The following is a 15,943-nucleotide window of genomic DNA, read 5'->3' on the forward strand; positions in this document are numbered from 1 at the left end:
AACAAAACAAAATAAACATAAAAAGAAAAACAATACATAATTCATTATATTTTCAGGTATGATGATCACGGTATTATTCTTCATAATATATATCAAAATCAAGACCCTTGGGCTATTTATAAAAATAGTCAGATCCTCACCTTATGCTACCAACAGCAACCCTAACTCTTATTTTTTTCTACTTTTACCATTATCAGTTTTAGTCCATAGGTAACAATTGTATATTCAAATGCTAATACAAGCAAATATTTGTCTTGCAGAACATCTGAAAAGAAACTGTTGACTTAACAAAATGAAGCCAAATTTTAGATGGAAGAAAAATGATCTTTGTGCAGATAATGCACGGACTTCGAATGAAGCTCTTCATACTGAAAGTATTCTTCCCCATGATGGAAATCATGTGGCTGCAAGCAACATAGTAGTTGCAAATGGTGGTTCCCCCCATCATGTAGCTCCACTGATCAAAGACCCTGAATCAGAGGGAAGAAAGCCAAAGTGTTTTTGTGGCTCACAAGTGATAAAGACAAGAACTCGACAGGGCAACAGTTGGTGCATATTGAAAAATATATTCAACTGGAGACCAGACTGGAGAGGGAGTTTTGTGTTTGTTGTGATTGTGGTGTGTTTGCTGAGCAGAACAACGCTAGGGGCAATAAATAGTGACAGCAGTACTGATGATGGTGATGATCAGTTAATTTTTAACGCAAGAAGATCATGATTTTGACAGAGCCAGACTCAACAAATTTTTTAAATGAAAAAAATAGTAACACTGATGGAATTACTGGGAGTGATACAAAATCTGAACCAATTCCCTGTGGAAAAAATAAAGAAGTACATGTGAAGATCCAATACTCTACCAGCATCGTGGAAAATGGTATGTTTTCCGTGTTATAACTGTAATATGTATATCTAATTATATTCTTATGTCATTGTATTTACAGACATATATTTATTTATTTTACATTTTAGTGTCTAATATTTGCATAAACAGAAATATTTAGATAGTTTCATTCTGTAACTTTGAATATGCTGATTTGATTTAAATATACAGACTAACATGTTTAATGGATATAAATATATTTGTCTGTGCCATTAATAGCAGTACCCAACAATGCACATCCAAGCTAATGCTATAAAATGACCTTTAAGATTATTTGGAATGATGCTATTACTCTGCTACACTATATCTGAAGCATTATTTGTGTCTTTAGAGTACATAGTGGCCTTTAAGGGATACTACAGGAAAGAGGCTCGTGAGCGTTTCATTGAGGCAGCCTTGAACGAGTCCAATGTGGTTCGATGGGAGGTGATGCCACGCAACAACCCAGCGAGCGACTACCCTAGTGACTTCGATGTGGTTCAGGTGAGATACTTTTTTGGGTCAGGATTATGTATGAACATTGGTTCACTCAAGAGAATCATGAGAGGAAGAAGTGTGGGCATGGAGGTAAAGGGCATGTTGCAAGATTGCCTAATAACAAGGTTGTAAAGAGGGTGCATGAATGTCAAATGAAGTGACAGAGAGGCCAGTGGTTGGGTGGATTGATAAGGTGAGCAATATCTGAAAGAGAGGTGGTGGTGATAGGCAATCAAGTATGTGAATAGGAGGGAATGAAGATTCTTTTACCATGACCACCTACTCAGGGAGTTTCTAAATTAAAAGGCATCATAGGTTGACAGGTAGATATTATATAAGTTCAAAAAAATGTTTATTAAGCACCCAATCCTTTAGAGTCTTCAGACAAAAAAATGAGAAAGATCTGCATTGACTAAAAGCATGCTTCACTATTTGGTGTGATATATAACCAGTTTCATTTACAGATTCAAGAGGTTCACAAAAATGTAGGGCTGGATGCATTAAAGGACCATCCAGCAGTTAAGAGAGTGACTGCCCAACGCATGGTTATACGTCATCTCCATTTTGTTAATGACACTGAAGATGAATCAGAATCGGACATTTGGGATGGACAAATGTTTGCTAATGTTTCAAATGCTGGGGATGGAAATGTAATTTTCAATATAAGTGACTCTGATGAAATGACCTTAGAAGCAGAGTCTTCCTTAAATAGTATGGAAGTACAGAGTGATTTGGAATATGACAATGTGTTGCCTGAGAGCAGTGATGACAATACAAAACCTGAATCCAAAAATGGTGATGAGCCTTGCAATGGAAAAGAGTGCAGTGAGGATGAGACTGAGGACGGCACCTGGCCAGCCTCAAGGCCCCTGCGCCGCTCTTCTTTGACACTGGTGAGTGATTACACATATATAAATATACACACAAATACACAAACACACACACAGTGTTTATTAGATTTCTTAATGCCAGGATATATGTACATTCACACATTCAAATACCTTGAGATAAATGCTGAGGCATAATCTATAAATGCATATGTCTAAATTTCAGTTTCTTGCATAGCTGGGTGTTATCGCGATACTTTATCGCTGACAACAAAATCGGGTTATCGGCCATCCGCTACTTATTTAAATATATATCGGTATCTTCGTTACTTTTGTAAGCAAACTAATGATAATCGCTACTTTTTTCCGCCTCTCAGAAAAAAAAACGTCTCCCTACTGCGCATGCGTGGCCCGGTGTTGTATGAAAAAACTTTGGGGCATGAAATATCTTCGGTGAAGAGATTTCATACTTAGATCATCAAAATTAAAACACTAGGTTATTTTTTTATGTTACTCAAAAATCAGTCTATCAAAGAGAATAAATCATTTAACTTTGCCCCCAAAATGATTATTCATTGCCTCAAATTTGATATTCCATATTCGTTTATGAGCATGCCATGGTATTGAAAGCTCCCGGTGTTGTGTTATTTGGTGACCCATCGTCAAAAGCTGGCGCTTTTGTTTACAAACACTGGTCTCTCGTGAACTGGGCATGCTCAGACCAGTAAGTGTAGACCTGTACAGCCTCACAAAGCTTTTTAACACATTAAGAGTTGCTGGAAAGCTGAATCAAACAGAGTACCACCATCCTCGCTGTTTCTAGAACGACACTCTGTACATATAAATACAACTCGTACAGAGTGTCGTTCTAGAAACAGCGAGGATGGTGGTAGTGGTATTATATGTCTGATTCAGCCTTCCAGCAACTCTTAATTACGGTTTAAAAGGTTTGTGAGACTGTACAGGTCTACGCTTTCTGGTCTGAGCATGCGCAGTTCACGAGAGACCAGTGTTTGTAAAGAAAAGTGCCAGCTTTTGACTGTGGGGACGCCAAATAATACAACACCGGTTCATGCGTTTCTAGTATTACCTTCCATAGGTACGTGTCAATGTGTGGTTTTCAGGTTTTGTAAGTTTTCTAAAATACGGATAATGAAAATTTGAATTCATCTGTGTTTTTTATTTGAAATATCAATATAGTATTGTTGTCGCCTATCGGACTTATCGCTAGCTAGTATCGGAATTGTGGATTTATATCGGTTATCGCCTATATTTGTGTCTCCGGTTAACGAATATCGGTTATCACCGTTAAGGTTTTTCATTATCAGTTATCGGTTATCGGGAATAAGGTTTTATGTTATCGTGCCCAGCTATGGTTTCTTGATAAGGTCAGTGTCAGCCACATAATTCTTTTTTATAATTCTGAACTGATAATACCAAGTATGATAAAGCATAAAGAAATACAATAGCTAAAATATATTAGGATATGTGAATACTGACACTAGGTCTTCGTGACAAAGAGGCAGAACTCATGACGGGATAGAAATTTGAGTTTCTGTAAAGAGTGGAATGCTGTACTGCCACTTCCCTCATTTTAAGAACAAAGCACAATTCTGCCAATTCTACACAATTTATCATAGTCTTAATAAAAAGTGCAGTAGCACAACAAACATATGCTAGTGCACAAAGTTTGACCATTTGTTTCCTGCCTTCTGCTGACAGGTGCTCCATTTTTGTAATATTTTTTTTGTTATCATTATAATGCAGTCAAACCTTGGTTTTCGAATGTCTCGCTTCCCAAACAAATCGGTTCATGAACAGAATTTCAAACTCATAATGCTCTACTTGCTCTACAGTCAAATGCTTTGTGACCATATTGAGGAATTAAAAGCTATTCATCTGTTGCACCACAGAGATAACCAGCATAACTTTACACACAATACAAATGTTATACATGCACTATATGATAAATGGAATAACTAAATTATATACCATGACTTCAGGGCACAGCATTTTGGCAAACCACTGGGAGACACTCAAGTCGCCGTCTTCTACGTGCCATCCCCAGACAAATAACAACCACCTTGCAGGCAGATGTACTTTGGAGTATGGGCATTACAGGTGAGGCAGGCTGCATACCCTTTTCTATGGTGTTGACACTCACTGTGAACTCTTCAGTCTTAAGTTAAAATAATTTTTACTTCCTCAATCAGGTACTGGTGTCAAGGTAGCTGTGTTTGATACTGGGCTTTCTAAATCCCATCCTCACTTCAAGCGCATCAAGGAGAGAACCAACTGGACAAATGAGAAGACTCTGGATGACGGCTTAGGCCATGGCACCTTTGTGGCTGGGGTGATTGCCTCCAGTGGGAAAACATGTTTAGGGTTTGCCCCTGATGCTGAGCTGCACATATATAGAGTATTCACCAACAATCAGGTGAGTTACAACATGAAAACACTTTGAACTATAATATCTTGTCTCTGAGTTTATTTATTTCCATGTAGTGCAATTTCTGGAATATTATTTGAGTTTCATGAAAATAACATTTTTGCTAATAGTAATATTGATATCTGTCTATTGCTAAAATTTATGTTTGATCCGGCAGGTTTCTTACACATCTTGGTTTTTAGATGCTTTCAACTATGCAATTCTTAAGAAGGTGGATGTGTTGAACCTAAGTATCGGTGGACCTGATTTTATGGATCATCCTTTTGTTGACAAAGTATGGGAATTGACAGCAAATAGAGTCATCATGGTGTCTGCCATTGGCAATGATGGACCACTTTATGGGTTTGTATATTTCATTATAACTGTCTACGTATAATGTATTGCCATACATGTAGACTACTGTCCGAAGGGTCATTATGCATAGATAATTTTTTAGTATTTCAACATTAACTGAATTTAAGCTGTGTTTCATTTTCATCTTTCTAATATCGTAACATGTTGACTTTTCAGAACTTTGAACAACCCGGCTGATCAGATGGATGTCATAGGTGTTGGTGGCATAAATTTTGAGGATCAAATAGCTCGTTTTTCATCCAGAGGCATGACGACCTGGGAACTGCCTCAGGGGTAGGTTGTCAAATCATGGAAAAAAAAGTTGCTTAATTGTCCATGTGAATTTTGTTTCATAGTTCATAATTTTTTGGGAACAGTGACTTGGATGGAGTTACAGTGTCAAACCTTTTAGTGTTTTATTTTAACAGCTATGGGCGTGTCAAGCCTGACATTGTGACCTATGGGTCCCTGGTGCAAGGATCAAGCATGGAGGGCAAGTGCCGGCAGCTCTCTGGCACCTCAGTAGCCTCTCCAGTTGTTGCTGGAGCTGTCACTCTCTTAGCCAGGTATTTGGACAGTATTTTTCTGTTATTATATATACCTCCCCTCCCCTACCCTATAAATAATTTACCTCATAGTTTCTTGTCTAGACTTGGCTTTATAATGAATTGGGATGATACTTTTAGTGACATCTATAAGATGAGTTAGTCCTTTATATATATATATATATATATATATATATATATATATATATATATATATATATATATATATATATATATATATATATATATATATATATATATATATATATATATATATATATGAAGTATACCAGAAAAAATATTTCCAAATGATTCTTTAAAATTTACATTTTGCGCAGTAATCCTGTCATAAGCAGATGAAGTGTAGCATTAAGATATTTATTTTTCTCACTTAATGGCTCTGAAATATTTTGCATTTCCTTAGTTCTTAGAGTTGAGGTGATTGATTGGAATATTTCTTTATATTTAGATTTTAAGTGGAATACTATTAATTGGTTGGTATGAACTAAACTCAATACATTTCAGTGGAGTGTTGCACCGAGGAGGCATTATTAACCCAGCCAGCATGAAGCAAGCTCTGATGGCTTCAGCACGCAGGTTGCCAGGAGTAAACATGTTTGAACAGGGACATGGCAAGCTTGACCTTGTGAAAGCATATCAAGTACTTTCCAAATATAAACCTCAGGCTTCTTTAAGTCCCAGCTACATAGATCTCACTGAGTGTCAGTACATGTGGCCATACTGCACTCAGCCTCTGTACTATGGTGCCATGCCTATCATAGTTAACGTCACAATTCTCAATGGCATGGGTGTATCTGGGCGCATTGTGGAAAAGCCCATTTGGCATCCATACACTCCTCAGTTTGGACAGCATCTTGAAGTTGCCTTTACCTATTCAGAGGTATGATGCCCTGTGCATGTCTGAAATATCTTCATGTAAAATACTTCAAGTGAAATAATATGCATCATAATAAGTGTTAAGGTTTTCTTTCAGTGAGGGTATTTACCACTTATCAAACTTTCAAAACATATCAATTAGTAATAGATAAAAGAAATTATGAGGCAAAGTAATACAAAGATGAAATTGTGTAACTGACTTTTCAGGTATTATGGCCATGGTCAGGTCATCTTGCTGTGTGGATCACTGTGGCAGAGAGTGGCAAGGACTGGGAAGGCCATGCACGTGGGCACATCTCCATCACTGTGGAGTCTCCCCCAGAAGAAGGGGAAACACAGCCAAGAATTTCTCATGTCAAATTGCCTGTCAAGGCAAAAATGATTCCCACACCACCTAGACACAAACGTGTGTTGTGGGACCAGTTCCACAACCTGCGTTACCCACCTGGATACTTTCCCAGAGACAACTTGCGCATGAACAATGACCCTCTGGACTGGAATGCAGACCACATTCATACAAACTTTAAAGACATGTACCAGCACTTACGTAATAGTGGATACTACGTTGAGGTTTTAGGGTCTCCTTTCACTTGTTTTGATGCAAGCAAGTATGGAACACTGATGATTGTTGATCCTGAAGAAGAGTATTTTCCTGAAGAAGTGACAAAGTTACGACAAGATGTTGAGAAAGGCTTATCTATCATAGTGTTTGCTGACTGGTACAATGTTCATGTTATGAAGAAAGTGAAGTTCTATGATGAAAATACCAAGTGAGTAGTTTTCTTATTTTCAAGTAGATAAGTTTAAATATAAATATATTCATGTATTCTCTGGAAAGACATGTACAGTTCATTCTTGTATTTTGTGACTTTACATAGTCCAATATGCCTCGTTTGCAAGCTCTACTGAGAAAAAATAATAGGTATTCTAAAACACTTGATTATTGTGAACTTTACACAGGGTTTACAAACCTCAGTGTTAATATGTTGAAGATTTAGGGTATATAATAAATTAAAAAAAGAAAATTACAGGAAAGTATCTCAGGCAGAATAAGACTGAGTAGATGGGACAAAGTAATGGCAAGGTTGTGGTTCTGAAAGCAATGGGGATGACATACAAGTTGGTTAGGTATGGCAAAGGGCTATGTAAGCATGACTTGAAAGAAAATTGATGAGCTTAAAAACAAACATTTTGAAAATCTCATTAGAGTGCTAACTGTTGGCACAATGTGGAAACTTAGTACTTATTAAGGTTTGTTGTAACTGTGTAGGATTTTGTAGTCATGGATAGTGTTTGAATGGATTTATTATCCCCTACACAGCATCTTTTACTCTACACTCTCCACCATGTGTTAGGATAAACTACATAGCTTGTAAATAAATAAAATCAAAATATGAAAATAAGTCTTCTTAGAGTGCATCATTAAACTTTTCCTCCACAATCCCAGCACATCTAGAGGTCAGTTTGTTAAAAACTAAATTATTCTTTACTGTTATTTTCTAATGAAAATTTATCTCCATCAGGCAACTGTGGATGCCCGTCACAGGGGGCAGCAACATCCCTGCCCTCAACTATCTCCTTGGGTTTTGGGGTGTGGCCCTCAGTGATGGTGTTTATGAGGGGGACTTCACACTGGGTGACAGGGACATGTATTATGCCACAGGATCCTCCCTGGCACAGTTTCCACGAGAGGGAACAGTGATACGCAAAACCCTCAATGACCATGCCAAGGAAATGTTGGAAGCTGAGACTGAGAGTGTTCAAGGTAAACTGTACCCCAAATATTTCAAATATTCCTGGAAATGTTAATGATGATGCTGTAGATTTAAGGATTTAATGCACACACACTGCTCCAGGGTGTGATGGACTAATGGGCTCAAACTGCCAGGTTAAAGTTTACACCTTGCTGAGGCAGAAAAGTTTTTCCACTGTTCCCCCTTGAGCAAAGGAGGAACAGTGAAGTGCATATTGATGTATCAATATGTAACTCCAAGCTCTTTTGGGGAGGGTACTGGCTGTTGACTGAGTCCAGCATGTGATCAGACCCTTGGAGAATGACACACACACACACACACACACACACACACACACACACACACACACTCAAATTATTTAGTTATTTGAATATATTTTACTCATTTTACTTTTTGATATTTCTGACTATTTTTTTCCCCACCAACAGATGTTCCCATCCTCGGTTTGCTGCAGACGGAGGGCAATAATCTTGCTGACTCTGTTGACAAGGGTCAGAGCCTCGGCCGTTTAGTGGTGTATGGGGACTCTAATTGCTTGGACAACAGTCACCTTCAAAAGGACTGTTTTTGGATGCTGGATGCCCTTCTTGAGTACACTACTACAGGCCACTTGGCAGGAGTGTTCAGTTCAAGTGCTGGAGCTCCTATTCCACCTACTACTGATTTACCCACAAAAATGGAAAACAGCAACTTGCACAAACACTCAAAGGTCTCTGCAGCTTTTTTTATTTTATTATTTTTTTTAAGCTCAAATGGGCCATTTAGTCCATTTCAATGGATTATCTTTCTCCTTAAAATTTGTTTTTTCTGTTATTTCTCAATAATTTATCTTGTCCTCATATTTTTAGTGTGCCTTTTAAAGCAATGATTAGTCAAGCATTGAGGAAGTAAGGCTTTGATAAAAGAAGCTATTTGTACTATGAATGAAGAGCAATTATCATTCAGGGCAGGCTGAGGTTTCTATAATTTATTGTATCACTTAAAAGTAAGGGACTAAGTGTTCAAAACTATTATTTGATAAAAATAGAATAAAAACGGTGCAGCAGCTAACTCCAAAGCACTAATACATCACTAATTATCAATTCAAAAGCCTTGCTTAGAGAGGAATTTATTATCTAGTAATGATCATGACCTCATTTTTAGCCATCCATATTCTTTCATCAGTCATTGTACTGCCCACCAGTGGTGATAATAATCCATCTCACAGGTTGTGGAGCACACGCTGGGCATGGAACAAATGCGGCCTCTGCCTGAATGTCCAGTCCTCACGCCGGTCACACCACAGCCACTTAATGTTTCCAACAAAAAGTAAGCTTAATGTATATGTGGTGCAGTTTTATTTCATGCAAGAGAAATAGATGGCCATACTAAATATCAATAGGTTAACTCTGAGATGATTATTTGTCCATCTCCAGCTTGAATATCCACGTGGGCCTAAAGTTGCTCTCCCAACCGGAGATTGTGGCAGCAGTCAAAGTGGCCTCAGTAGATGTTCAGCCCCTGCCCCTGGACAGTCATGGAGTTAACCAGGGGGACATAGCTTCTGGCTCCTCAAACAAAGGTACAAATTTTGGGTTAATATTAATCTCTCTCTCTCTCTCTCATATATATATATATATATATATATATATATATATATATATATATATATATATATATATATATATATATATATATATATATATATATATCTATATCTATATTAAGGTATTTCAGAATAGTGGGGTCAAGCATTTCCTAGGCATGCTACAGCTCTGCTTCCAATTTTTGGATTGTTGACGTGTCCGATTCCCTTATCTTGTTTTTTAATGTTGCCCAGAGGTTCTCTCTGGGGGAGAAGTTCAGTGAATTCCTAGCCCAATCAGGAATCCCCTCAATTCCACAATCCTGAAACCAGGATTTGATGACCTTGGTGGTGTCAGCTGTCTTGTTGAAAGATCACGCAACCAGTCTCTTCGATAGCATTCTCTAAATGATCATTAACCCTGAAAGGATGGGCTAGAGGGTGATTTTCTGCTCGCAGAGAGTGTGTTGCGTTGATAAATTTTGGCAAAATAGGTGTTCTTAATCAAAGATGTGTGTGGCAATTTCAGACAAAAACACAATAGTTCTTAGTGCTTTTTCACTGGCAATCTTTCATCTGCATTTAAAAGAAACTAGGAGTCCCTCAGTTGCAGCACAGCGGAGATATGATGTTGGGAAGTACAAATTTTGGCGGGACAGTAGATGACAGGAATTCCCGCCAGCCTCCTTTACGGGTTAAAGATCAAGTAGCATGCTTCTTTGTTAACTGTTTCACCTCTAGGCAATATGGCAAAGTCAGCTACACCACTATACCCCAAAGCCCCCAAAACCGTAAGATAAGAGGGGTGCTTAACAATATTGGCCATCACCATAGGGTTCACAGGGTCTGACCCATCCCACAGCCACACATGCTTGCCACTTCCATCACTCACAAAGAAAGTACTTTCACCAGTCCCAAGTACCTTCCTCCACTTCTCGATGCACCACTTGCTGTATTTCTTAGCAAAAATAATCCCCCCCTTTTTTTTTTTGCTGAGCAACTGTTACTGAAAGCTTTTCCCTTAGGCACACCTTAAATTCAAGGTCCTCACTCAAACGTCTCTATACAGTGTGAACACTGGTGTCCCTTAACAGCAAGGGGTTCAGTTCCTTTGGTCTCTTTGCATGCACTTGCCTCTTTAGCAACACCAGAGTACTTGGAGAAGGCTTTTTAGGGACACCACTCCCATGATGCTTGTCTGTGATCTGGTCAGGAGTGCATGTGGCATATTTTTCAATAGATTCTGAACAGTTCGCTCCTTTAGATTTAACTGAGCACTAATCCTTGCATAATTTAGCCCAGGTACATGCAGCTCTACTATGCATAAAATGTCCTCGAGATATATAAGGTGTACATTGCTTTGGGGGCACACTGGCTTTACAAAAGGTTGTCTATGCAAAAGTCGAATGGGGTGAAGGTGACAAGAGAGCTGCAGGGGCAAATGATCTCTTTCACTGCCCAACTAATCTTTTAAAGAAAAAAATATTGAATATCAATTCATTATGTTGAAGGCAAGTATAGTATGAAAAAACCCTTTCCACCTGCACAGGGAGTGGCCTCAGCACCCTTGCCTACCCTACTGAGAGGACCCCAGCCTTTGCTATCCTGTCCGTGGTGATGGTGGTGCTGATGGTGTGTTACTGGTACCGGTCCAGACACAGACCCAAAAGGCGACGCAGCAAGCTAAGAAAAGTCTTCATGGCTGCCATCAATGGCCGCCTCCCTTCGGTATGATTGCTCCAGATACAACTCAGGTTTGCTTGATGAAATTTTTTTTTGAAAGGTTGATAATGTACAAAGTGTGGAGAGTACATGACAGCTATGAGCAGCGAAATAAATAATTAATAATTTTTTCATTCCACTTTTGTAATACTGTACATGTTTTAAATTGAAATTTATCAGTCATTCGTTTCATCTGTGTTACTTATTGGAAATACCTCATGAATGGTGAACATACCTGAAAGCAATTCTTTTTATCTTTTGTAAAAGAAAAGTTATTAAATTTATTATTAATGTTTAAAAAATTTATTTTATTATGACGATAAAATATGGATGTCATCTAATATTAACTTTGAGGAAAACTTAGAAAAGCCCAAATATTATGTTACTTAGGCCTTCATAAATGAAAATTACACACACACACACACACACACACACACTGCTCTAGTAACTCGCTGATTAAAGTTCTGCACTGCCAGGCTTTGCACCCTGACAGGTGTAGGTTTGAGCCCAGCTCGGGCTGGAATTTTTCTGTTGACAATGATAGGTTACTGTTCCCCCTTGAACAAGGGGGATGGAGTGTGTGGTGTGTGAAGGTCCCGGCAGTACTCAGAGATCGACAATAATGAGCCTTGCTCTTGTCGGGAGGGTACTTGCTGGTGATGATGAGTCCAGCTTGTGATCAGGGCAATGAGTGAATTTTAAACACACACACACACACACACACACACACACACACACACACACACACACACACACACACACACACACACACACACACACACACAGATTCATAGTGCAGTGGTTAGCACCCTTGCTTCACAACCAAGAGGTTGAAGTTCATTTCCCAGGCAAAGTTGAGACAGAAGGGCAGTCTCCTTTAATCCATGCCCCCTGTCCACCCAGCAGTGAATGGGTACTGGGTGTCAGTCAGTGGTTGTGTCCCGCCTCCCACGTGTGTGTGGGTGTGAGGTCTCAGCAGTATCCAAAGACCCATCACTTGTGAGATATGATCTCATTTGGGGAGGATATTGGCTGGCAATTGTGAGTCTGTTGCATGGTCAGACCATGGTGAATTACACACGCACATACATCTTTCACTTGATTGTCACTCATTTCTCTGTTCATTGGTGTAATTATGCATAAGTATTTGTGACCTTCAGCATGAAACTAACCATTTGACTCAATAAGTATCAGTGTTTCCAGATGAAGGTGTAAAGTGACCTAGAGTTCTGGCCTAGATGTTTTCTTTTCAAAGAAAGCTGTGGACAAAATTTCCTTGATATTACCCATATGACAATACATGTTAAAATTATATAATAGGACCACCAGGGTACTTAAAAACATGAAAGAAGAACTTCTTAGTAGATGCCATGAAAATATTATGAGAGCATTGTATCTAGAAAACTCTAACTATAGTCAGTGTCACGTAACCCGGTGCGAAAAATCTTTTAGAGCGGGACTCGCAGACTCGGCATCAATGTCACTGTGCTGCTCATTGGCCTCTTGTTAACTAGATCGTACTGCAGCAAGAAAAGTACAAGGCCCCATGTATATATCGAGAGAGAGAGAGAGAGTGTTCGATCAAATACATATCTTATTATATATGTGATAAAAAGATGAAAATATTACTGTAAAATAATGCTCTTCCAGGAAAGTCGAATAAAAAGAAGTGGTACAGTCTAAGACCATGCAACAAGTGGGAGGGGGAGTTGAGGTTACAAAAATGAAGGATATAAACACGGTTATTCTAGCACAGAAATAAAGAAGGCAGTGCAGGTGAGATGTGAAAGCCAAATAATGTTGTGAGGCAGTGTGGTTGTATTAAAATGATGGAGGGAACTAGATCAGTGAAATAATGGGTAAAGATTGGGGAGACTACCCACAAAGAAGGTTAGAATGGTAAAGGGAGGTGCTAAATAGAGATGAGGGAAACTATAAAACCAATAATTGTGGCGCTCCCTCCCTGCTGAAATGGGGCAAGCAACACGCACAAGAAACTGACTCCCCTTGCCTTTCTTCACTGTTCCTAAGCATTTGTATGAAAATAAATCCACCATAATGCCACAGCTTCTTTGAATTTGAGTTTGAAAAATTGTCTCAAAACGACCTGAATAGGCAATATATATAGTTGGTTGATGCGAGGCAATTCATATCCCAAGATAGACCCCCATGTCGCTTACCTCACATCAGCAGGGAGCGCCACAATTGATGGGCTGGAAAGGAAAGCAAATTCATACGGCAAAATGAATGAATCAATCATACACACCCTTTTAAGCTTGAAAATGAAAACTGTTTGCCTGAATCTCCATGGGTAGTGAGTCATCATTTGGCATCATTGACTGTTGTATTCATAGTATTTTGTCAGGATATCACCGACTCATTTCAATGGCCAATGTTTTCTCTTTTAACTTGTATATTTATTCTCTTTTTACTTTTGATGTTATGCTTTTAGCTTTTTTATACCTGAGGCCATTACCACTGCATCCTAAGTCTACTGGATGTATGTTAGATGATGGTATTAATATTTTTTTTGTATGCACATATATTATATACTGTTATGTCAGCAAGCATGGTCTGTTTGCATTCTTTGGAGATTGGCCTGCAGATGTTCAGTAAATGCAGGAGACAAAGGATCGCTTGGTCAGGGTACTAGGATGGTCACAAATACTTGGCACCTTGTGTCTATCTTGTTTTGTGCTGTTACGCAACTGATCTCTTGTGTGCATTCTCATATTCATGGATACCTTGCTTGCTTATGAGAATGGTATCCAGAGAAGCCTGAGTATTCTTGCATGGAAGTATGTCACACACACACACACACACACACACACACACACACACACACACACACACACACACAATAATTCTATCAGGCTGTGTAACATAATTGCATCATGTTAATAAGTACTTACATAAAAATTCCCTTAATTAACTAATGTTGAATAGAATTGTGAAGAAAAAAATCAATTCTGAACCTGTTTTAAGTGTGATCTGTTTTGTCTTTCTATCATTATTATATATATTTTTTGGATATGTACATTTACTACAAAAGTTAATGTGAAATTTATCTGTTGTTTGGAGTGTAGATAATAGGTAGTTGTTTTGCACACAAGTGAGTCTAAAACATGTAACAAAGCACTCAAGTTTTGTAGAAGATATTTTGCCACCCAGTAGGTTAGATGGCATAGATACTACTTGGTAGTCATTTGTGTAATCAGTTTGTAAAATAATAGTCTTGTGAAAGCTTTATCCAACACCTTTATCATTAAAATAGTATAATTTTGTTGAGGTAAGCAGCTCTGGGGCATTTGTAAATGTGAAACATTGGTGTGCCAGGGCCATGTATGACTTGTTCAAACAGACATTGAGAGATTTTGTTGGGTGCATAAAAGTGACTGCTGAAGTAACACAACACCTTGCTAGTGATGGTAGGGATGATGTTCTCTATGATGGGCAGTGTATTGTAACACTGCCTGTGTAAGATATGATGGGACTGCAAAGCTTTTCTCTGAAACCATATATTTGGAAAAGAAGTAGAAAGGTTCTGTCTTTGCCAAATGAAAAAAAAAAAGAAAAAAAAAAAAAAAGATGCAAGTACAATGCTGATAACGGTATTTACAGAAAGGTCTTTTGAGATTTTATATTCTTAAGATGATGGTGCCATGTTTCAGATCCTGAGAGTTGATAAATCGCTGCTGGTAAATTTTAGAGTGAGGCAAGGTTGTGTTATCACCATGGTTGTTGAATGGATATATGTATAAGTTGAGAAAAAAATATATATATATATATATATATATATATATATATATATATATATATATATATATATATATATATATATATATATATATATATATATATATATTATGGATAAAGCCAGGATACATGCAAGTCAACTGATATGAAGTTAGTGACAGGTAATGGTCATCTGTAAGGTTGTAGCAATATAGTGAGATTATTGTCCTTCATAAAGGAAGAATTTTACACACAGTAGGACAAGTCTACTTTTCTAGTTTTCTCTGCAAGTCGAAAACAAAATATTTAATACTCACTGGATCTGAAACCATGGAATACTCAGTACAGGAATTATTTGAGATTCATGCTGTTATAACTCTGCCTTAAGTTCTGTGTAGGTTATCTATATTCTCTATCCCAAGTTTCAATTCTTCCTGAATTCAATGCTCACACTCATGCTGCCATGAACGTCTAATGAAACTAAATGAGTGTCACAGTTTGCTCCCACTAAAATATTTATTCATTTGCCTCGTGTGGTCTACAGGGCTTTCAAATTACAAGCACTATTAGTGGATGATGAGATGCTCACCAGCTTTATCATAAATTTATGTTTTCTTGTGGTTTAAATATTTAATTTTGCCAGAGTACCAACTTCCTTATCTATTTTATTGAAAGTTATGTGACTTCATTTGTTTGTAATTGGAAAAGAAAACTTGTAATTATCATCTTTGAGGGTAATGCTGGATTCTTGGTAGACTAT

General features: G+C 38.0%; 1 protein-coding gene across 1 annotated transcript; it reads left to right on the plus strand.

The window, feature by feature from the left end:
• Positions 1-699: 699 nt before the first annotated feature.
• On the plus strand, positions 700-15,204 carry LOC127009202 (membrane-bound transcription factor site-1 protease-like). Its single transcript, XM_050882044.1, has 15 exons — positions 700-874; positions 1,212-1,363; positions 1,822-2,250; positions 4,188-4,305; positions 4,398-4,621; positions 4,791-4,975; positions 5,144-5,260; positions 5,395-5,532; positions 6,037-6,412; positions 6,616-7,178; positions 7,932-8,173; positions 8,591-8,871; positions 9,370-9,470; positions 9,578-9,723; positions 11,276-15,204. Exons 1-15 carry the CDS (start codon positions 715-717, stop codon positions 11,458-11,460), a joined length of 3,417 nt encoding a protein of 1,138 aa, XP_050738001.1. The 5' UTR covers positions 700-714; the 3' UTR covers positions 11,461-15,204.
• The last annotated feature ends 739 nt before the right edge of the window (positions 15,205-15,943 follow it).

Source organism: Eriocheir sinensis, chromosome 40, assembly GCF_024679095.1.
Source record: "Eriocheir sinensis breed Jianghai 21 chromosome 40, ASM2467909v1, whole genome shotgun sequence".
NCBI lineage: Eukaryota > Metazoa > Arthropoda > Malacostraca > Decapoda > Varunidae > Eriocheir > Eriocheir sinensis.

What these genes read in the sequence shown, in the direction of transcription:
- LOC127009202 (XM_050882044.1), top strand. Translation starts at nt 715, where the DNA reads ATGATTTTGACAGAGCCAGACTCAACAAATTTTTTAAATGAAAAAAAT. An exon ending in TACCAGCATCGTGGAAAATG is followed by an intron (nt 875 to 1,211) that starts GTATGTTTTCCG and finishes TTGTGTCTTTAG; the next exon opens with AGTACATAGTGGCCTTTAAG. An exon ending in TTCTATGATGAAAATACCAA is followed by an intron (nt 7,179 to 7,931) that starts GTGAGTAGTTTT and finishes TATCTCCATCAG; the next exon opens with GCAACTGTGGATGCCCGTCA.